The 24,434-nt window shown below is 38.9% G+C and overlaps 1 protein-coding gene across 1 annotated transcript in view; it reads right to left on the bottom strand.

Annotated features, from left to right (window-relative positions):
• The window catches only part of LOC126336939 (rootletin), a 409,210-nt gene that overhangs the window by 131,166 nt on the left and 253,610 nt on the right, over positions 1-24,434 (bottom strand). The window contains exons 11-13 of the mRNA XM_050001116.1: positions 21,624-21,760; positions 14,545-14,705; positions 7,503-7,633 (exon numbers count right to left, since the gene is read on the bottom strand). Of these exons, the coding sequence (XP_049857073.1) occupies positions 7,503-7,633; positions 14,545-14,705; positions 21,624-21,760 (429 nt within the window). The remainder of the gene's footprint in view (positions 1-7,502; positions 7,634-14,544; positions 14,706-21,623; positions 21,761-24,434) is intronic.

The following is a 24,434-nucleotide window of genomic DNA, read 5'->3' as shown; positions in this document are numbered from 1 at the left end:
CAGCACTGCCCAGAGAACTGTATATTTTTCCAGGATCTAAGTAGTTTGAACCAAAAGATACAGTTTACCGGACATTGCACTGAGTGTATGATGTCCCACTGCCCACATGGATAGCTTCTGTTTAACCAGCCACATAGTCTCGCTTTGTTGTTCGTGCAGGCCACTTTTGCTTTATCCAACACCAGGTTGCTCTGCCGTTACACTGGTAAGACACTGCCACCTGTTACATTCCATGTTGTAATTTGTATAGTGCCAAGACTAATCATGTTAGCAGTGAAAATTTTTTATCACCAATCCAGCCCCTTTAAAAAATTTTAGCGTCCTCTCACTTTAAAATATTTTTCTTTTTAGATGCAAACAAATTTTAAAACATAGCTCTAACCAATCGTTTCATCTATCAGCAATTTGTCCTAAATGAATGGAGCACATCTTCATTACCTTTTGCTCGTCATAATATTGACAATATTTACTGAATAGTAAATTCTGACTATGAGGAATGGGTATGATCTTTGAACATTGTGGGTATGTTTTAGACATTCCTTTATTAATTTTAATAAATACAAAAGGTCATGACACTGTACTTCCCTTTTCCCATGTAAGTTGCACCTGATGATGCGGTTTTAGGTTGTGAAACTGGTTGTGCTGTAGTGAGCAACCATTTTAGCAGCTGTTAGTGGAATTCTTTCTAACATCATGCAATATACAGTCATTAGTAATGCCTTATACTACTGTGTACCACCCCCCCCCCCTCTCCCAGCAATCATAGAAATGAATTTGTTGTGTTGTATTCATTTGCCATTGTATTCAGCATTTCATTTTCCCTTTACTCGGTCTGAATTTTGCCATGTGTGCTTTTAAATGTTCCAATTTGGAAAGATAGGGAGACAGTGTGATTTATTATCATCTAGCAAGATTTAAGCTCTGTGTTACATTTAAAAAATGCAGTCTACTTTGATTTTCAGCATGAAAATCATACTGTAATCTTTGGTGGAGACTTTAATCACTCAACAATTAATTGGGAAAATTACAGTTTTGTTGGCAGTGGGTGCAATAAGACATCCTGTGAAACTTTACTAAAAGCCTTCTTTGAAAACCACCTATAACAGATAGTTAGGAAACCCATTCATGATGGAAATATATTGGATCCAATGTTAACAAATAGACCAGACGTCTCTAAGGACGTCCACATCGAAACTGGTATCAGTGACCACGAAGTGGTTGTGTGAACAATGATTACCAAGGTATAAAGGACAACTAAAACAAGCAGAAAGATATATTTGTTTAGGAAACTAGATAAAAAAAAAATCAGTAGTGTCATAGTTCAATGAGGAACTTGAAACTTTCAGCACAGGTGGGGAGCATGTAGAGGAACTTTGGCTCAAGTTTAAAAGAATAGTTGAGCACGGGGGGGAACCTCCATGGTATGCATTCACAATAAAGAAATTTTGAAAGACACAGGGATTACTGCATAACAGGTGTAAAACAAAGGTTAGGGTTATAGGTGGAAAGATGCTGAGTGAAACATTTTGCTGTCAAGAGAGCAACACATGATGCTTACAATGACTACCATAGCAGAATATTGTAACATGACAAGTCATAAAATCCAAAGAAATTCTGTTTGTGAGTAAAGGCTGTTAGTGGCACCAAAGTTAGTGTCCAGTCCCTAGTGAATGAGACAGGAACTGAAATTGAGGGTAGCAAACCAAAAGCGAAATGCTTAATTCCATTTTCAGATGTTCTTTTACAAAGAAGACCCAGGAGAAAAGCCCCAATTTAATCCTCATACCACTGAAAAGATGAATGAAAGAAGTATTAGTGTCAGTGGTGTTGAGAAACAACTGGAACTGTTAAAATTAAACAAAGCTCCAGGCCCTGATGGAATCCCTGTTGGATTCTATATTGAATTTGTGGCTGAGTTAGCCCCTTTTCTAACTATAATCTGCCATACATCCCTCAAATGAAAAAGGGTGTTCAGCTCTTGGAAAAAGGCACTCGTCACCTCCGTCTACAAGAAGGGGAGCAGAACTGATCCACAAAACTACCGTCCAAGATCCCTGACATCAATTTTTTTGTAGAATCTTACAACATATTCTGAGCACAAACATAATGAAGTATCTCAGACAGAAGGACCTCCTCAGCATCAACCAGCATGGATTTTAAAAACATTGATCATGTGAAACCCAGCTTTCACTTTTCTCACATGACACAATCAAAGCTCTGGGTCAAGGTAAACAGGTAGATTCAGTGTTTTTTGATTTAAGAAATGCATCTGACTCAGTACTGCACCTAAGATTATTGACAAAAGTATGTTCATATGGGGTATCAAGTGAAATTTGTGACTGGACTGAGGATTTTTTGTAGGGAGGACACAGCACGTTATCTAGGATGGAGAACCATTGTCAGATGTAGAAGTAACTTCGGGTGTGCGCCAGAGAAATGTGCTGGGACCCTTGCTGTTCATGCTGTATATTAATGACCTTGCAGGCAATATTAATAGTAAAATTAGGCTTTTTGCAGATGACAATTTTATTTACAATGAAGTACTACCTGAGAGAAGCTACATAAATATTCCATAAGATCTTGATAAGATTTCAATGTGCTGCAAAGATTAGCAACTTGCTCTATATGTTCAGAAATGTAAAATTTTGCACTTCACAAAATGGAAAAGCATAGTATCCTATGACGATAATATTAATAAGTCCCTGCTGGAATCAGCCAACTCATACAAAAACCTGGGTGTAACGCTATGTAGGGACATGAAGTGGAATGTCCTCAAAGGTCCAGTCATGGGTAAAGGCGGTGGTAGACTTTGCTTTATTGATAGATACTGTGGAAGTGCAATCTGTCTACAAAAGAGATTGCTTAAAAATCACTTGTGCGACCCATCCTAGAATATTGCTCAAGTGTGTGGGACAAATACCAGGTAGGACTAACAGGGGATATTGAGTGTGTACAGAGAAGGGCATCATGAACGGTCACAGGTCTGTTTAATCTGTGGAAGAGTGTCACAGAGATACTGAAGGACTCTTGAAGACAGACGTAAACTATCCCGTGATGGTCTATTAACAAAGTTTCAAGAACTGGATTTAAATGATTAGTCTAGCAATATACCACAATCCCCTATGTATCGTTCAAACAGGGATTGTGAGGATAAGTTTAGAATAATTGCTGCATGCACAAAGGCATTCAAACAATCATTCTTCCCATGTGAACGGAACATGAAGAAACCCTAATAACTAGTAAAATGGGATGTACCCTCTGTCATGCACTTCACGGTGGTTTGCAGAGTGTAGATGTAGATGTTGATGTAGAAAACTAGGTGTTTATGTTAAACAGTACACTTTCTGAGAGATATACATGTACCTCACAGGTCATTTTTATATCAATTTATTTCAACAAGTATGTATATATGTAAATTGTTGATCAGTCCTCTACACTATATTTTGTTATGTAACTCTAAGAATACATTAAAATTTGTTTCTGGTAACAACATCAGGTGTAGATTGACGTTCAGAAACAAGCAACAAATGTTGTGTAGGAGTATGTGTAAGAGAGAATCGCTGTTTGGACGCACGTCTAAGAGGCAGTCGATAGCAGGCCGCATGGGTCTGGCACATTTATTGTACAGAATGTGTAGAATGATATGTATTTCATGCTTGGCTTTCTGTATATTAATGGCACATAGTCTTTAATGAACATAAAGATGGTCACAATTAAGAGATGGGTCGTTAGTGAACTAATGGGTCCAAAGGAACGGTTCATCAAGATGAATGGAACAAGTGAGGAATGAATTCTAACAAAGTCTTTCATAGTTCACTTTGGTTGCGGCTTTCTACTAATAGTTCCGAGGAACGGGAAACAGTCGGTCTCGTTCCCACAACGGCATGTCGGTCGGGCTCATTCCAGTCTGTCTTGATCTCGGTTGCGGCTTTCTACTTATAGTTCCCAGGAATGGGGAAAGGTCAGTCTCATTCCTGCAACAGCATGTTGGCCAGTCTCATTCCAGCCTTGGTCCCGTTCCCGTCTGTCTTGGTCTCAGTTTCAGTCGGGTGGATTCGTCCTTCTTAGCGTGGCCACTCGTCGCACCGGTTACAGGCCTCATGTCACGAACTGAGTGGCACCTCCTGCTGGAGGTTTGAGTCTTCCCTTGGGTTTGGGTGTGTGTGTTGTCCTTAGCATAAGCTAATTTAAGTAGTGTGTAAGTCTAGGGACCGATGACCTCAGTAGTTTGGTCCCTTAAGAATTCTCTCTCTCTCTCTCTCTCTCTCTCTCTCTCTCTCTCTCCCATCGCAGTTCCACTGCCGACTGCTGATAGCTCAGTATCGAGTTGTTGTTTGTTTGGTTCGGTGCGCACGCCCATTCTAGATCTGTTTCAAACCTTTTTTGAACTCTGTACTTCTTGTTCTTTTCACATTCTATTCAGTGTCCATGACCAGTAATTAAAATGAATTATATAATTATGTAAATTACATAAAAATTATGTGGTATGTAATACATACATGTTTTCAGGTAACAAAATGGCATATCAGCTTACTTCACTATTTCGATAAACAGCTGAAGAAATACTTGCAAAAAGGCAAGATTTTTTTGTTATTAGACATGCAATGGAAGTCAACAAGGCATACATGAGTGGCTATTTTCTGTCTTTTTTTTATCCAAGGTAAAAGAGCATGTTCATTGTTATGGAAGGCAGACTGACTTACAACCTAATGATGCCCACGCTCCATAATTGAGTGTCTGGTGTCACATTTTGTAAAAAGAATGTGATAACTTCTACAATATTATTTCAGTAGTACAGGGTGGTGCACGAAAAATTGGCCCGAGTACTAGACTGCTCACTTCACCCACCAATCATCATCTATTGTTTTGAAGCTGTTGTTTGCATTAGCTTATCTGTTATTTCTTTACCACCTAATTATTACATGTTTATCTGTTCTGCTCATAGCAGTCAACAAATTGTGTGTAATTGCAAAAAAAAATGGTTCAAATGGCTCTGAGCACTGTGGGACTTAACTTCTGTGGTCATCAGTCCTCTAGAACTTAGAACTACTTAAACCTAACTAACCTAAGAACATCACACACATCCATGCCCGAGGCAGGATTCGAACCTGTGACCGTAGCAGTCACATGGTTCCGGACTGAGCATCTGGAACCGCTAGACCACCGCGGCCGGCTGCGTAATTGCAGGTTTTTCACGTGCTGCCTCACATTATTTCACAGCGATCAACCACATAATGCTACAGTTAGCTAAACGAGAGGTTTTGCTGAATCATGATAATTACAAGTGTGTGAGAATTCTGTTATGAATAAAAACTCTGTACTGCAAGGGGGGAAGGCAAGTGCCGCCTCTTGGCGCCTTCCATCTTCAGTCCCTATGATACTAATATTAAATTTTTCATAAGAACCATACACCAATCACAAATGAACGGTGAATGAGTAAAAATGAACAGTTCCCAAAAAAGGGCAATCACCAGTGAACTAGAATGACATTTTCACTCTGCAGTGGAGTGTGCGCTGATATGAAACTTCCTGGCAGATTAAAACTATGTGCCCGACCGAGACTCGAACTCGGGACCTTTGCCTTTCGCGGGCAAGAGCTCTACCATCTGAGCTACCGAAGAACGACTCACGCCCAGTAGTCACAGCTTTACTTCTGCCAGTATCTCATCTCCTACCTTCCAAACTTTACAGAAGCCCTCCTGTGAACCATGTCTCCACAGTATCCTTTCTTTCGGGAGTGCTAGTTCTGCAAGGTTCGCAGGAGGGCTTCTGCAAAGTTTGGAAGGTAGGAGACGAGATACTGGCAGAAGTAAAGCTGTGAGGACTGGGCATGAGTCGTGCTTCAGTAGCTCAGATGGTAGAGCACTTGCCCGCGAAAGGCAAAGGTCCTGAGTTCGAGTCTCGGTCAGGTACACAAATTTAATCTGCCAGGAAGTTTCACCAGTGAACTAGTTCCCAAGGATGAACGAGTTTGCCCATCTCTAGTCACAATGAATGTTTTGTGCAAATGAGATGGACCCTTAACATAAAAGACTTCTTTGTTAACCTCCAACCATTGCTGACCTTTCCTGAACCTGGCAGAACAAGATCACACCACCAGTTAAAGTCTGTAGGTTCAGTCCCTATGCAGCCCACACTTTAAGAGGAGGATCAAAACTATATCCAGTGAGAAGATATAAGGGATGGAGTTTAGACTCTTCTTCGAGGGTAGTTCAAGACTGTAGGTATTATTTGACACGAGATAGTGCAGGGAAGGTCAGACATTTTGAAAAGCATATGGGTGGGACACTTGCTATAGTCAGAGTCAAATTACTTGCTAGTGATGTCTGCCACTTGCTGCTAAAGTGTTGCCACATAAGCTGCCAGCTACTGCTTGGTTACAGGTGACACACAACACAGAGAGCTACTTCACAAGTACTGTTATTTAACGTGGAGCAATGCTGGAAGTTGCCGCTGTGAGATGCAAGGGGACGTAAGGTGCTATGATGATAGCTGATTTTGAGTGGCCAATGACTGAACTGTGGCAGATGACCACAACCTTGAGATGTGCTATATATCCAAGAAAATGGCAGTCCACAACCTGCAGCAGAAAAATTAATCATACTCATTTTGTTCACAGTGATCAAAGCTAATTTCTACAAGGAAACTCAAGACAGAAAAACATCAGTTCGAGCACAAAAAGGAAGCTGTCAGTTCTTGTCTCCATCAGTTATCGATTACCTGAAACTATCTTCACACTGGCTAAACGAGCTGTCGCATTGCCAACCACTGAGCTGTTGTTACAATTATGATTTGCTGCCTTCAGAAAGTTTGGCCTCATGTACAAAGCTTATCTAATGTAGGCCAATCTCTGTGATGGTGATGATTATACATGTGATACTGAATCGGATTCAATAGTGTTTGGTTAATGCTATCTATGAACGATGTATATTTCATTAGTATTGTTCTGTATGTGTTATCATTTCTGATAAAGCCCAAAATAAGAAAGGGGCAGGACCAGGGATCAGGATCCAAAAATTGAAACCACGAAGAAAGATAGCCAGTCTAGGAATTGGAAGAGAACTGATTAATTGTGGCACTTTGTCAATGGTAAACAATTCTATCATGTAACTGAGCACTCTAATTGGAGAACCCCAGCTCCACCTCATGAAGTGTCAACTAACAAGTAATTTTAATCAGACCATAGTCTCATCATTCCTCTGGATACATTCATGTAACCTGTCCTGATCAAGAAAAACATCAGACACAGAACATTACTGAAATGCAAGAACTTTAGAGACAAGTGCAAGAGCTTTATAAACAAGTTATGATTTATATTTCTTGAAGTTTTCCCAGTGGATCAAATATCCATCTTGTTTTGGGCTAGCGACTCACCTTGAGAATGGCTTGTAAGGTTGTCAACTGAAATATTGGAAAATGAATTAAAAATATCTTGGATGCATGCTCGAAAAATGGTGTAATAAGCTATGATTTACTGGAAGTATACCATCCATATGTCTTACTTTCTTAATTTCATCTTGAAGTCGCTTTTTATCTTGCTCCAGACTAGCACACACTGTTTCTGCCTTAACCAGTGCTTCTTGTACATCAGATTTTTCAAGGAGGATACGTTCTAGCTCCAAATCTATATCACCTGAAATGAATGTGAAAATCCACACATTAGATAAAATTAAATGATATTACTAACATAAAAATATGAACAATAATAACTTATTCAGACAAATTTGGATTGTCTTTTCGGTATGCATAAGACTGCATTTGTAATATACTACTTTTGAGTTTACAACACTACAATCAGCAAATTTCAAATCCTCCTGCTATTGACAGTACAGGGATGGAACATGCAGTAGTGACATTACCTAAGTTTCTTCAGAATGTAATTTCACTCCATTTGGGTATTCCATTTGCAGTGGTGGTTAAGAAAGAAGGTACATAAACATTCTTTATTGTTTTGACATGCAGGAAAGTCAATGGAACACTGGGATCTAAAGAGTACTGCAAGTTTACTCACACCAATCTATATTTGCAGGCAACAAATTGTAACTACCCTCAGTATCATTAATTTATTTGTCCAAAGACCATTACACATGACATAGGATCCATAAACTTAATACAAGGAAAACATTAAATCATCTAAACAGACATACAAACAATACCAGAGAGGGAAAGTTGCTACTGCACAACACAAAGATTCACACACTCATACCTTTCGTCCATTAAGCATTTGTCAGCAGTAGACACACACACACACACACACACACACACACACACACACACACACACACACGTTGCGTTTGCGTGCGCGCGTGCGTGTGTGTGTCTACTGCTGACAAAGGCTTATTGGCAGAAAGCTATGAGTATGTGAATCTTTTTATTGTGCCTATCGCGACTCAGCATCACTGCTATATGGTGAGTAGCAACTTTCCTTCTCTGGTACTGTGATATTCCACCCTGGATTTTCCATTGTCAGATATATAAACATATATAAATGTGTTTAATGAAGGGAGGACAGCACAGATGGTCAGACATGACCTTGCTGAATCAATCATCCCGACGTTTCCCTGAAGTGATTTTTCTAATTCATGGAAAGCCTAAGTCAAGATGACCTGACAGAGAATGCGCTTCTATCCTCCTCAATCTGAAGCCCATACCTTCACTAATGCATTACCTCTGTTGGTTATACCTACCATGAAGTTCTCTTACATTTACACATACTGGTACTTGGAACAACCTGGTTTTGTAACATAAAAAAAATAATTATTCACTGTTCATTTCACTTGATAACACAAAACATTATTAAGCATACTGATCGATATGCACACGACAGCATGCACTGCCTAATATGTTCAATAAAAGCTGGATTATTCGGGGGCTCAAACCTTGAGTTCTACTGGTGCCAGAAAGATAGTGTTGTTTTGGATAGCCCTTAGGATAGGGACCATTCGTATACCCAATAGAAGGATCATCTTAGTGTGGTGGGCCTTAAAGGAGTTATAGAGGCATCATTAGTTGATGGGCAGTTCCTTGCAGAACACCCCCCCCCCCCCCCCCCCCCCCGAAAAAAAAAAAGATTTTAGCATTTTTTGAACAAAATATTTAGGATGGCTATACACCGTCAATGGCTGAAATTTTTATCATATATTCCTAAGATCCAGATTCTGAACAATCTTGAAAATTGTACTGATATCTTTGTCCATTTCCAAGATACAGAGGTTTAAAGGTACCCTATTTCTACATATAAAATCTGGTTTGAGGTGAAATCTAAATAATAATTTTCAAAAATCTTTATTAGTTCGTCGGCAGCTCTAACATTTTTGATGACAAGAATGTGTTAAGTCGGATTGTAACCTTCCCACTTCTTTTACATGAGACGACTTACGTGGTATGCACAGTCGATCTTCTTCTATGGATAGCCGGATATGTCAATCTCTAAAAACTTCTTCTCCAAAGAATGATGCTAGTTAAAGGAACATATAAGACTCTCTCTCTACTCATGACATAAGTAGGTCCTCAAAGAATACTTTTAGTTCACTCTCAGTATATTTTAACTTCCACAAAGAACAAAATTATCATATCTCACATAAATATCTGACTTCTTGTAAGTCAACACATGTTGTCTCACATTACACACAACTGAGATACATTTACAACAGAGTTGGTTTGACAACCACAGATATCATTAACAAGTTTTGCCTCTAGCAAGTCTGTCTCAAGAGTTACTTGAAAGTCTTCCTCAACCCAACTGTTCTTTTGTCACTAACAATTGTCACAATTACAAAACAGCACAGAATAACATGAAAGTTCCTTGGTTCTTCCATGTGCTTTCACTACGACTTCCATGGATCGACCAACAAGTACTTCAGACCTGCACACAAAGACAGGTGATGCGCAGTAGATGGGGTTCCTTTTTCCCCACTCACATCTAAAATATCATGTGGTCAAGACGGTGGACGGCTGAGTGGTTCTAGAATTTATGCAGAAATTCTCGAACCGCTACACAGCTTTTTTAAAAAAAAAAAAAAAAAAAAAAAAAAAAAAAAAAAAAAAAAAAAAAAAAAACTGGAGTGAGATGAAATCTAAATAATCAATAACAACAGCCAATTGCTCAAATTTTAGTGTTATATTCTCTAGGCATTTATCTAGAAGTGTCATATTCATGGTCTAAAAAAATCTTTACTGGTTATCAAGAAACACCCCAAAAACTTGGGTTTTAGTTACCAAAACAAAGCCGCAGACTCCAAGACAGCTATGCACAGTAAATGAGTATATTTATTGTGATATATTGCTAATATCCTGATCTCAAACAAGCTTGAAAATTCTCTTAATCAGTTTCCGAGATATAGAGGTTCAAAGTTATTCAATTTCTACATTTGTAACAACGCAAGGAAAATCGGATGTGAGGTGAAAATGTTGTTTATAAAGTGACGTAGTACATAGAAATAAGCTGAAAAGTGTCTTCGTTATTATCAGGAGGGTTCTGGGAACCCTGTGTTGTACTACTGAAGCACATCCAATATTTTTGAACGAGTAAAATACAGTCTGGGGTGAAAAATTAATTTTGCACTATTTCAATTTCACACAAGTAAACTACCAAAATTTTACTCATACATAAAGTTCTTTTCATATTAGTGACGTGCTCTGCTGTGACACGGAAAAGAAGGGAACCAGCAGAAAAATCCTTTTTATGCTGAAAGATAAAGAGACAGTGGGAGTGGGAGAGGAATAAAGAGAAGGAGAAAGTGGAAGTGCGGTGAGAGCCAGTGATAATGAGAGACAGGGTTTATGACAATGACAAAAAGGAAAAGAGAGACAGCAGTAGTAGGGCAGAGTGAAGGAGAACTTAACTGTGAGAGTTAAGAGAGACACAAAGAGACAGTGACAATGATTTGCACTGTATAAGTGAGTGAAAATAAGCAAGTGGGTGTGGTTGGGTATGAGCAACTTACAGCAGTGCACTAGTGGGTGTGAGTGATTTACAGTTAGGGGAGCTTGTGGGAGTGAGAGGTGAGTTGCATTTTAAAAAAGAGCACATATGTTTGCATGCCAAAATGTTTGAGAAAATTTTTAAAGGTGCTGAAGAAAGTGGACTGGGGCAGCTAGTATCTTGGTTTTCAGTAAGGGTGCTTTAAACAGGAGCATATTCGCCTTTTTTTGTGCTCCGATAGGAGCATTTATCCACTGGTCTTTTCATACTTTCTACTACTGATTTTAGGAGCACGATCGTGTTGCCACATCTCTATTACATCTCCATGTCTTCCCTTTTGTATACCTGAAAATCCGAGTCATCACTCCCTCATGATGCATGAGATGTTGAACTCAGGAAAATGGTGACACAATAGTACCATACACTACAAATCACCCTTTTTTAAATATTATTAATCCCAATACTGAATTCTCTAAGTAATCTATAACTGTGTAGTATGCAATATTTATGAGATATGTTGTGACTGCCTTTTACGAGATGGAATCCAAAATTTTCAGGACTAGTGCTGCCTTCTGGAAAGTAGGAGTAGTACATCTTTGCACCGCTAGGTGGCGAGAGCTGCATATCTGATGAGTCAGTGTGCGGAGTGGCATTCAGCTGGGAGACATGTTGTGTGACCACAGTGATTTCTGTAATACTCTGTGTCTGGTGTGTGCTGACTTTATGATGGATCCGTGAACAGAACAGCGTGTATGTACCAAATTCTGTGCTAATCTTGGGAAAAGTGCTACTGCAACCCTTGCAACGATTCAACAAGTGTTTGGGGGACAGAGCAAGAGCCGTACACATGTGTTTGAGTGGCATGCTCAGTTCAGGGCCAGCCGAACAGACATCAAAGATGATGCTCACACTGGAAGGCCCGTTAGCCGCACAACATCAGACATTGTTGCCAAACTTGAACAACTGGTTCATGCGGATTGACGTTGAGCCATTCAAGACCTTGCGGATGAAATGGGTATTGGTTATGGACATGTCAACAAATGATGACTTATGAATTGGGCATGCATCGTGTTGCCACAGAATTTGTGCCAAGGATCTTGACTGCCGATCAGAAGGCTCAGAGTGTTGAAGTGTGCAAGGAATTTCGTCAGACAACATCTGATGATCCAACCTTCTTGTCATGGGTTATCACCAGCAACGATAGCTGGATTTATGGTTATGACCCAGAAACAAAGGAAAAATCATCCCAGTGGAAGAGCCCAGGCTCTCCAGGGCCCAAAAAAGCGAGACAGATGAAGAGTAAAGTGAAGACCATGATCGTCGTTTTTTTATATACCAAGAGAAATGAGCACAAAGATTCGCCCCACCCAACCAAACAGTGAATTCCATGTACTACTGTGATGTTTTGTGACAGCTCCGTGAAAAGATGCAGCGATGACGAACTGAACTTCAGCGTCAAGAGAACTGGCTGCTGCATCACGACAATACACCCTGTCACACGTCCTCACTCACCAACACCTTTTTGAGAAAAATCAACCTGGCGGTTGTACCCTACCCACCGTTCTCGCCAGATTTGGCATCTTGCGACTTCGAGCTATTTCCAAAACTGAAACTCAAGTTGAAAGGCCATCAGTTCAACACTCAAGAAGCATCGCTGGCGATGATAAACACCGTCAAAGAACAGGACTTCCAGAAAACATTTGACCAGTGGCAGAAGCGCTGGGAATGGTGTGTACATGCGCATGGGAACTGCTTCAAGGGTGATGGTGACCATTAGTCCAAAGGTAAGGTTTTCAACAGATGGCAGCATCAGTCCTGAAAATTTTGGATAGCACCTTGTAAAATAAATTTATTTGAGTTATATCCTTCATTTCCTTGGGCAAGTTATTATACCGCTTTCATCCCTAATAGGAAATGTTGTTTAGAGGTTTTTTTTTTCCTTCTTCTTCCTTGGCAACTGCTAAGTCTGAACTGTCTGTTGTCCCAGGATAAAATATAGAACTATTTGTGACATCCAGAATGAGATTTTAATTCCGCAGTGGAGTGTGTGCCGATATGAAACTTCCTGGCAGATTAAAACTGTGTGCCGGATCGAGACTCGAACTTGGGACCTTTGCTTTTTGCGGGCAAATGCTCTACCAACTGAGCTACCCATGCCCTGTCCTCGCAGCTTTACTTCCGCCAGTACCTCCTCTCCTACCTTCCAAACTTTACAGAAGCTCTCCTGCGAACCTTGCAGAACTATCACTCCTGAAAGAAAGGATATTGCGGAGACATGGCTTAGCCACAGCCTGGGGGATGTTTCCAGAATGAGATTTTCACTCTGCAGTGGAGTGTGCGCACAGTTAGTAGAGCACTTGCCCGCAAAAGGCAAAGGTCCCGAGTTCGAGTCTCGGTCCAGCACACAGTTTTAATCTGCCAGGAAGTTTTATTTAAGACATATTTAAGTTTTTCCTGACATGCACATTAGACGAGTAGATGAATTCATAGTAAGAATACCATTTAAGAAATCATTACAACAACCCTGCTACTACTGTTAGATATTACCCTTATAGCTCTTTTCCACAGTTCAAATATTATCTTCATGTTTCGTGCATTTAATCTCCAGAACATAACCACAATAATCTGACGCACTGCACATGTTGCAGCAGAGAATGATGATGTTTTTGATACACAGTCTTTCAAGCGAGCTTGAATGTTAGGGTTTAATATCTTGTTGATAATGAGGTTATTACAGATGCAAAAGAATGGACACATCATCAGTACTTTTAAGTGTTCTGACAGTTTTACTGATGCAATATGGTACACATTTTTCATGGCTTATTCTTGTGAAATATATGGGGGTACTGAAGTCCATGTGTTGAAAAGCAATAAAAATGCATCCTCAAAAGTCAGGCATCTGCTTGAGAAGAAAAGTAACAGATGCAACCTTTCTAGCCACGGGCAAATTGTTAAGATTTTGGGAAGTTACCTGGCCAAACAAACAGCAAGGCAGATGTTCATTTATACAACTCAGAACTTCTTAGTAAGTGTTCCAGTGTTTGGTAGCTTCATCAGACTGTGGGGTTAGGTGCTGGTTAAGTTTGTTAGATATATGATGCTAGTAATAGTGTATTCCACAAAGATAGAGGGCTCACAAATCTTTTTTATGATACTACACAAAACACACAGAGCATTCATGAATTCTGAACATGCTCAATTGCAATATGTGGAGTCCTTGCCACCCACCTCCCCCAGTCAGAATAAGAAATTCACTTTCTTATTCATGTGAAATGTAGGTTTCTCAGAGAAAACAAGCCTACTGGAAAAGTGTTACCAGAAGATGTTCTTCTGGCATGATTGACTACTTTCAAGATGTGTACGAAAATATCACTCTATAAGTGCACTGATTTCGTGTTCCCAAATGTCTTCTGCCAGTCACTTGCCATTATCTTTTATGAACAATCCTATTGCTTGGGACAGCACAGTAGTGTGCATAATACAAACAAAATAAAGTCTTCCTATACTGCAGCATTCTGCAGAGCTTTCTATCATACTTATTTTCACTATGGTAGTTGTTTAATTCTTTTTGACATGTGCTATATAATAACACCAAAAATGCAGCAATAAAACCTAATTACCTTTCCCTTTTTCAAGCTGTGATATTAATAGGTCTGTCTCTAACTTCTGCTGCTCAAGCATATCACGTGCCATTTGGGCATGATTTAACTCTTCACGGAGTGTGAGGAGCTCTTCTCGTAATCGACTACATCGCTCTTCTTCTGCACGCATATTTATTTCCCTGTAAAATTTGTTGAAAATGTTAAACAAGTGACATCTTGAAAGTTTTAAAAAGAGTTTTAAAAAAATAAATAAAATTAAAAAAATAATAAAACAAAAACAAAAAACAATTAAAATAAGGAATACAAATTTTTTATTCATAAAACCACATGATGCAATTCATTTCAAACACTTTTAAAGATAACAGCCATTACCAATGAAACTCAGCTGCAGCAACTGTATTGTTCAGTGGTTAAGTACATTTTCATCTGTGTGGCACAATAAATGAACAAAAGTTTCATAGAATGTGATAAGTAACCTCTATGAACTTGGCAAATGTATATTATGTAGACTTGAATAACTGTATGGTGCATTACAGTAAAGGACAAGTAGAGTCTGTATATTCCACCAAGGATGGAGGTACAGCAGTAACAGTAGTATAAAATCAATATGGTTATATGTTACAGAACTTTCTAACATCCAGCTCGGAAGAACTCCTGAAAGATATCAACTTCAGATAGACCTTCAGTCTACGCTTCTCATCATTCTGTCTCAAAGTTGAAAGAAACCTGATCTTGTGACCTTGGTAGAGTAACTTTGCCACCTGATTTGATCCATTTTGTTTGTATGTGCTGGACATTCCTAAAACCTAAGACCTATACATATCCTTCTGAAACACTGAACAATCAAGAGAAGCAATATGGAAATACAGCACAGGTATGGCAACGTCCACAAACAGTTGAAAAAAGGGTTATTAACAGCAGCTCCCACTTGGGTGACTTCATCATTGGAAGGGATGAGCAAATAAATAAAGCTTAACAGATGTGCTGTTTGTAAACAAAAGAACTTTTTTCTGTTCTTTGATTCACATGATATTCATTGCTCTTCAAACTATGGGAGTTACATTTGCAAGTGCAAATGTTATTTCTGGTGCATTTTACATTTCATTGTGATATAACAGTGCAGCTAATATTTGAAAGAAGAATGTATGTTTTAAATCCCATAATTGGTGGTTACATGGTTAATATTAAATGACATTAACAAATACAATCAATGACAGAAATAAATGTTGACTACCATTTTGTTTTCTGTTTACTTAACATAACAATTTCACACAATTTCTGAAGTATTCTATATAACAGGGTGTATAAGGGGAGAAGCAAAAAAATTCCCGGATTTCACGGTTAAAAACACACTTTCTCCCGGGTGAAAATACACTTTGTCCATGTTAAGTGACAGTATACTTTTCCTCAGAACTGTAAACTTATCAATCCTTTGAATGGTAATGGTTTTATACACCGGCGTAGAATTTCTCAGCCATTTAGAAATCGAAACTTGGGAAAAGGCCATGTACACTGCATATTTTTGTATTACGAAAGTATAAATTTGAATTCCACCAAACACTCCATGTTACTTTCTGAACATTGAAATCGAGGTTGCGATGCGCTTTTCTAAGACAGTAATAGCTCATTTCGCATGATCTTGCCAGCCAATACGGCGGATATTCAGATCTTAGGACACGTGATGCAGTCAGCTAATAGCATTATCACTGTTAACTAGCGCATACACACAAATAGGAAAAGTTAATGGTGTAAATTAATATAGATGGTGTTGCTACGAGAAAAGCAGAGCTTTCACATATAATACTGGTCTCTAAGATCAATAAGTTGCAAGAGAAGCTAAACTTTCATGTATAATGTTGACCTTTTTAGCGCATATTACACTATACGATACATCACACAAATGTACCAGTAAAATTTTTAATACCAACATAAATGTCTAATCTTCTGGGCTTGAATTTTTTTCTAAATGGTCGTCCTCAAATAGTTGATTTTTCAATGAGAGTCAAACGCTCTGTGATTTAAGAAATTCATCACACTTTCCCGCACTCAGTTCATCATGTGTAAAAGGAAATTTACTTTGAAAGTAACGCTTTTCAATCAGTCATTCCCAATATTTTCCCATGACCTTTTAGGAAGAGGTTTCAGCAGTTGCCAGGGAACGCCAGATAAGAGGTGTCACTGCACTTGCACAGCTACAATGATGCAGGAAGCCCATATTTTCATACGTGTAAAACATTAAAAGATCTTACATTATGTCATAAAAGAAACAAGACATCAGAGGAATTTCGTGAACCATAGTAAAATGCATAATTTGGTTTAAAGTGCATATTCGTATGTCCAGATTCTTTTGTAAATTTTCTTGGAATACCAGTACTGTATTATCTCATTTTTGGTTCTTTATTATGGCATAATGTCATATGTGCTAGAAGATGAAAGCATGCCCTTTTGAAATGCAGCTAACAATTGAAACTAGCCAATGGTGTGGAATTAAACACTTCGTTTCAAATAAATTGACTGCCTCAGTGGAAAAGATTAATAAACCATATTTCTTTAGCAAAACGAGAAAAATAACTTCATTGTTCTGCAAGGCAATTAATGCTTCACTGAAATAGCTGTCTGTGGCAGATATCCCGATTTGCTCCCAATGAATATGGCAGCTTGCGCACTCCAGGAAAATTTTTCCAGGTAGCATCTTGCTTCTTGCTTAAACAGATAACAGCCACACTTTTGTGGCCAGAAGTGGGAGAAGGTACATGCTCGACTCAACTGCGCATGGGCATGGGCTCGCTTGCAACTGCTCACACGAATCAAATGTAAACAGTTGTGACGTCATGCTTATTGGAGGCAATTTGTTGTTATGAAGCATTGCATAGTCTTCTAAAGCCTTTGGCACATTTTGTTACTGGCAGACACTTGTATGAGCACTGTGTTTTGTTGTGTACATGTTGCATTTCCTTCACAACTTAAGTTTTATTTTAGTTTTTTCCTCTCGTTCATGTTTTACTGCTACAGTATTATTTTGCAGTAGTGGAATGCAGTAATATTCTTTGTTCAAGTATTATTTCTTACAAGTCAAAATGACAAAAAATTAATTGAAAACTAAAACAAAAAAAATACCCTGGAATTCTAAAATATTCCCAGGTTTTCTCCCAGATGAAAAAAATCCAGGGTTTTTCCCAAATCTCCCGGTTGTCCCGGGTCGTATACACACTGTATAAGCAAGTTCAAGCCTCAACCAGCACCTAGAAAACACTGAACACTAGCAATGCTAATACAATATAAACAATGGAACTGATTAAGACACCTGAGATGGACATAATAAGATAGAAGAATGGATGGTGAACTGGCTGCTGTTGGCATTGATAAGCTATAAATACAAAGTAAGTACATAATATATTGCCTCAGTACTTTGTATTGTAGTAGTTGTGGTCTTCAGTCCTGAGACTTGTTTGATGCAGCTCTCCATGCTACCCTATCCTGTGCAAGCTTCATCTCCTAGTACTTACTGCAACCTACATCCTTCTGAATCTGCTTGGTGTATTCATTTATTGGTCTCAGTCTACGATTTTTACCCTCCATGCTGTCCTCCAATGCTAAATTTGTGATCCCTTGATGTCTCAGAACATGTCCTACCAACCAGTCCCTTCTTCTTGCCAAGTTGTGCCACAAACTCCTCTTCTTCCCAATCCTATTCAACACCTCCTCATGAGTTATGTGATCTACCCATCTAATCTTCAGCATTCTTCTGTAGCACCACATTTCGAAACCTTATATTCTCTTCTTGTCCAAACTATTTATCATCCATGTTTCACCTCCATACATGGCTACACTCCACACAAATACTTTCAGAAATGACTTGGTTGGTTGTTTGTTTGGGGATGGAGACCAGACAGCGTGGTCATCGGTCTCATCGGATTAGGGAAGGATGGGGAAGAAAGGCGGCCGTACCCTTTCAGAGGAACCATCCTGGCATTTGCCTGGAGTGATTTAGGGAAATCACGGAAAGCCTAAGGAAATCACGGAAAACCTAAATCAGGATGGCCGGACACGGGATTGATCTGTCGTCCTCCTGAATTCGAGTCCAGTGTCTAACCACTGTGCCACCTCGCAGAAACGACTTCCTGATACTTAAATCTATACTCGATGTCAACAAATTTCTCTTCTTCAGAAACGCTTTCCTTGCCATTGCCAGTCTACATTTTATGTCCTCTCTACTTCGACCATCATCAGTTACTTTGCTCCCCAAATAGCAAAACTCCTTTACTACTTTAAGTTTCTCATTTCCTAATCTAATTCCCTCAGTATCACCAGAGTTAATTCGACTACATTCCATTATCCTCGTTTTGCTTTTGTTGATGTTCATCTTATATCCTCCTTTTAAGACACTGTCCATTCTGTTCAACTGCTCTTCCAAGTCCTTTGTTGTCTCTTACAGAATTACAATGTCATCGGCGAACCTCAAAGTTTTTATTTCTTCTCCATGGATTTTAATACCTACTTCAAATTTTTCTTTTGTTTCCTTTACTGCTTGCTCAATATACAGATTGAATAACATCGGGAAGAGGCTTCAACCCTGTCTCACTCCCTTCGCAACCACTGCTTCCCTTTCATGCCCCTTGACTGTTTATATCTACCATCTGCTTTCTGTACAAATTGTAAATAGCCTTTCGCTCTCTGTATTTTACCCCTGCCACCTTTAGAATTTGAAAGAGAATATTCCAGTCAACATTGTCTCAATAATGCATTCATTATGCTGTTTGTAGTAGCTTACCCACACTCCTATTTTTTTATTCATTATTAAACCTACTCCTGCATTATTCCTATTTGATTTTGTATTTATAATCCTGTATTCACCTGACCAAAAGTCTTGTTCCTCCTGCCACCGAACTTCACTAATTCCCACTATATCTAACTTTAACCTATCCATTTTCCTTTTTAAATTTTCTAACCTACTTGCTAGATTAAGGGATCTGACATTCCACGCTATGATCTGTAGAATGCCAGTTTTCTTTCTCCTGATAACAACGTCCTCTTGAGTAGTCCCCACCCGGAAATACGTATGGGGGACTATTTTATCTCCGGAATATTTTACACAAGAGGACACCATCATCATTTAACCATAAAGTAAAGCTGCATGCCCCCGGGAAAAATTATGGCTGTAGTTTCCCCTTGCTTTCAGCCATTCAAAGTACCAGCACAGCAAGGCCGTTTTGGTTAGTGTTACAAGGCCAGAACAGTCAATCATTCAGATTGTTGCCCCTGCAACTACTGAAAAGGCTGCTGCCCCTCTTCAGGAACCACACGTTTGTCTGGCCTCTCAACAGATACCCCTCCGTAGTGGTTGCACCTACGGTACGGCCAACTGTATTGCTGAGGCACGCAGGCCTCCCCACCAACGGCAAGGTCCATGGTTCATGGGGGGTCTCAGCACTTTAACCCATTTTAACTGCAGCATCCAGAGAAGAAGCATTTAGTTTCCTATTATGGCAAGGGGAAACACAAAGATAATGTAAATAATATACAAGTAAAGGTAACAACTCACCAAACAGTAGAGGCACTGAGTTGTCAATAGGCACATAAACCAGACAGAAGGTGCACAACTTAGAGGACTGAAATGGGATGGTATGACAACAGAAGGAACGGAGACTGCGAAGAGGAGGGTGCGGGCACAAAATAAATGAATAAGTGAAGCTTGTGTCCTGAGTCAAGGGAGAGGTATGTGTGGGGCATGTGGCAGGGAGCTAGAGAAGGAGACTGTAGCCAGGAGGATTACATGAACAAAGGCTGTGTTGCAAGGATAACTCCCAACTACACAGTTATGAGAATGTGGTGTTGGTGGGGGTGGGGAGCAGGACAAGTGGCATCCGGGTGGTATGGATTGTGAAACAGCCATCGAAATTGAACATGTTGTGCTCAGCAGTGTGTTCTTCCAATGGTCAGTCAACTAGTCTTGGTGACAGTTTTATGGTGGCCATTCATTCAAGTGGACAACTGTTTGTGGACGAGATTAAATAAAATGCTGTCAAGAAATTGCAGCAGAGCTGGTATACAACAGGACTGCTTTTTGCAGACTGCATGTAATGGCTTTGGTGTAAGATGTGTTGAGTAGGTATATGGGACAGGTCTTGTTCCTAGGTATTCTGCAGGGATGTGGCTCATGTGGTAAAGGACTGGGAGTGAAACTGGCATAAGCAAGGACCACGATATTGTGCAGACTGGGTGGGAAGCATTATGGGTACAATGTTCCTCTTTTCAGAGCACAAAGATATGTAACTGAAGACCTGGTGAAAAAATGGTTCAGTTGTTCCATTCAGGGATGATATCAAGTAATGAGCAACTTTGACTGCTACCTACCCACCTGATTGCCAGATTACAGTTCAACATTATTTAATTGCTACAGTTTATGTCCAAATTGATTAATTTCTCCTCATTCCTTTCCAGACTCAAAACACCTTTTCTCCCATTCACTACACATAGTGCTTCTCAGCCCAAATGTCACTTTCCTGGATGTTGGCCTCCACCTCTCTGATGGCTCCATCCATCTCTTTGTCCATATCAAATCTACTGTAAATCAACAAAACTTGCATTTAGATAGCTGTGATCCCTTCCAAATCGAAAAATCACTCCCATATAATCTACCACCCATGGGTACATTTTGAGTAATGAGATTTCCCTTATCCAGTACACTCAAGATCTCACTAGGGTCATCACAGACAGTTACTAACACCAAATCTTCTACAGACAGATTTCTCACGCCATACCCTCACCCTCGCACACTCCTACTGCCCCAGAACCAGATGCAAAGGAGGACTCCCCTCACCATCCAATATGGACAGCTTTACAATGCAGCTATCACCATGAGCACAATGCTTGGTGGACCTACTACTGTTCCTCTAAAATGTGGCAGGCTGTATTAGATCACTGTCTGCATTTCATCTATATTTTCTATTACCATCTTACGTTTCTGCAATATTGTGAATGGAGAGTCCACTTCACACTGACAACTTGCTTTCTGAATACTAAGATAATACAAAATATCGGCATGTTTTAGTTTAATGAAGTATCAAGTACTGTGACAGAAGATGCCCAATACTGACCTAATTTCTGAATCCTTTGTAATCCTGTCTAGTTCACTTTGTAAGAAGAGTTTTTCATCTTCAAGACTGTTGCACATTTTCTGTAGTCTTACATGGGATTTCTGCAGTTTATCGTAGTCACTATTCATGGTGTCCAACTGAAACAGATAAAATTATATGTTGTATGTGTTACGAAATTCTCATGTAATGTTAACTGGCTATTCTTTGCAAAAATAATTTCAAACCATAGTTTAAAATGCAAAAAATAAGCAAAATATCACCTTTCTGTATTATTGGAAACAATAAACTAGTTTATGAAAACATGACATGTTACAATTTAAAAACACTGCTATTTGTAAAAATGTAATTTGAATTATGGTGGAGAGCATTACAAAATCAGATATTGTCAAAGAATTTCATTGGATTGTTCTGTAGACCATCTTGCAAGTTAAGGTGGAACTGAGAGTTATCGTGTAAAACAATTTCAGCAATGGTGCCATGTATTAAGATGGAATGCATGCACAGACCTATGACTAGTTGTGGGAGATACACATTCTTTCAATTTTCACCTACAATACCCCAAAATAGGTAGTTGGGGCAAGTATTGTAACAGGATTGCTCCAGTGTTGGTTTGAATGGTCTCAGACATGTTCTCTGCATGGAAACACGATTTCCAACTTAACATCTGACAATTGTATGACCCTGCTCATTGACCATTTCTGGACAGCAGAAGCATTTATAATTATGCTTAAACTACCAAATCAGATGACCTGCTAGCAACAAACAGTCCTGAACTTCTTAAATCACTTTATGTAGAGGAGGGTATCAGTGATCATTATGCAGTTAGTGATCATTATGTTGTTATAGCATCTGTGACCGTGGGTATTACAAGGGATATTAAGAAAGGTAGGAACACATTTTTGCTTAGCACGAGTGAGAGGGTACAAATTGCAGAGTATCTGAGTAGACAACTTCAAATATTTAATGCTGAGGATGAAGTTGTGGGGCACAAATAGAAAAAAATTAAAAAGCATCATTCAATATGCCTTAGACAAGTCTGTTCCAAGCTACGTCAAAAGGGATGAGAAAGACCCACCATAGTTTAATAGGCCAGTTAGAAAACTGCAATGTAAACAGAGCGAGCTTCATCACAGATTCAACAGAAATCAAAACTTAGCTGACAAACAAAATATGAGCAAAGTGAAAATGAGCAAAAGGAGAGCAATGAGAGACGTATTTAACAACTTTAAATGTAAAAATAATCCAATTAGATTAGATTAGATTAATACTTGTTCCATAGATCGTAATGATGTGGAACGTGTCAGGTTAAAGAAAGATGTCTGTACAAGATATTACATTACATAAAATATTGCATGACACTAATGCTTAAGTTAGTTTTTTTCCCTTCCTTAATTTACATCTAAAAATTCAGCCAATGAGTAGAAGGAGTTGTCATCTAGAAATTCTTTTAATTTATTTTTAAATGTTGGTTGACTACAATGGACACACCTAAAAATTTTGAAAATTCTACCTTAGCTACAGACTTCTGTTCAAAGTCTATATTTATTACTGGAGTTGTGCCATTTACTGTACGGAACTGTATACACTATGTTTTATCAAAATTTAAAGAGAGTCCGTTTGCTGAGAACCACTTAATAATTTTGTGAAAAACACCATTTACAATTACATCACTTAGTTCTTGGTTTTTGGATGTTATTACTATACTTGTATCATCAGCAAAAAGAACTAACTTTGCATCTTCATCAATATGGAATGGTAAGTCATTAATGTATATCAAGAACAGTAAAGGACCTAAGACCAAACCCTGTGGGACTCCGTACTTGATAGCCCCCCAGTTTGAGGAATCAGCTGTTGTATTAACATTACATGAACCACTTATTTCAACTTTCTGCATTCTTCCAGTTAAGTATGAATTAAACCATTTGTGCACTGCCCCCCTCAAACCATAATGATTTAGCTTATCTAAAAGAATTCTATGATTTACACAGTCAAAGGCCTTTGAGAGATCACAAAAAATACCAATGGGTGATGTCTGGTTATTCAGAGCATTTAATATTTGATCAGTGAAAGCGTATATAGCATTTTCTGTTGAAAAGCCTTTCTGAAAACCAAACTGACATTTTTTAGTACTTTATTTTTACAAATATGGGAGGCTACTCTTGAATACATTACCTTCTCAAAAATTTTTGATAGAGCTGTCAGAAGAGAGACTGGGCAATAGTTGTTAACATCCGACGTATCCCCCTTTTTATGCAATGGCATATTTCAGTCTATCGGGGAAAACACCCTGCTCCAAAGAGCTATTACATACGTGGCTGAGAATCCTACTTATCTGTGGGGAACAAGCTTTAAGTATCTTGCTGGAAATGCCATCAATTCCATAAGAGCTTTTACTTTTCAGTGAGTTTATTATTTTACTGATTTCAGAGAAAGAGGTTCGTGGAAATACAGTTGTTTCAAACTGCACAGGTAGGGCCTCTTCTATTAGAAGCCTTGACTCTTCTAGTGAACATCTAGATCCTATTTTCTCCACAACATTTAAAAAATGATGACTGAAAATATTTCCACTTTCAGATTGTTTGTTAGTACACTTGTCATTCAGTTTTATGGCACTAAAGTCTTCCTGTGCTCTTGGTTGCCCTGTTTCCCTTTCAATAATATTCCAAATTGCTTTAATTTTATTATCAGAGTTACTGATCTCAGACATGATACACATGCTTCTAGACTTTTTAATAACTTTTCTTAGTACCACACAATAGTTTTCATAATATTGAACAATTTCGGGGTCAGTACTCCCTCTTGCTGTTAGAT

This window comes from Schistocerca gregaria, chromosome 2 (assembly GCF_023897955.1).
Source record: "Schistocerca gregaria isolate iqSchGreg1 chromosome 2, iqSchGreg1.2, whole genome shotgun sequence".
In the NCBI taxonomy this organism is placed as follows: Eukaryota; Metazoa; Arthropoda; class Insecta; order Orthoptera; family Acrididae; genus Schistocerca; species Schistocerca gregaria.
This window is presented reverse-complemented; position numbering and strand designations above follow the sequence as displayed.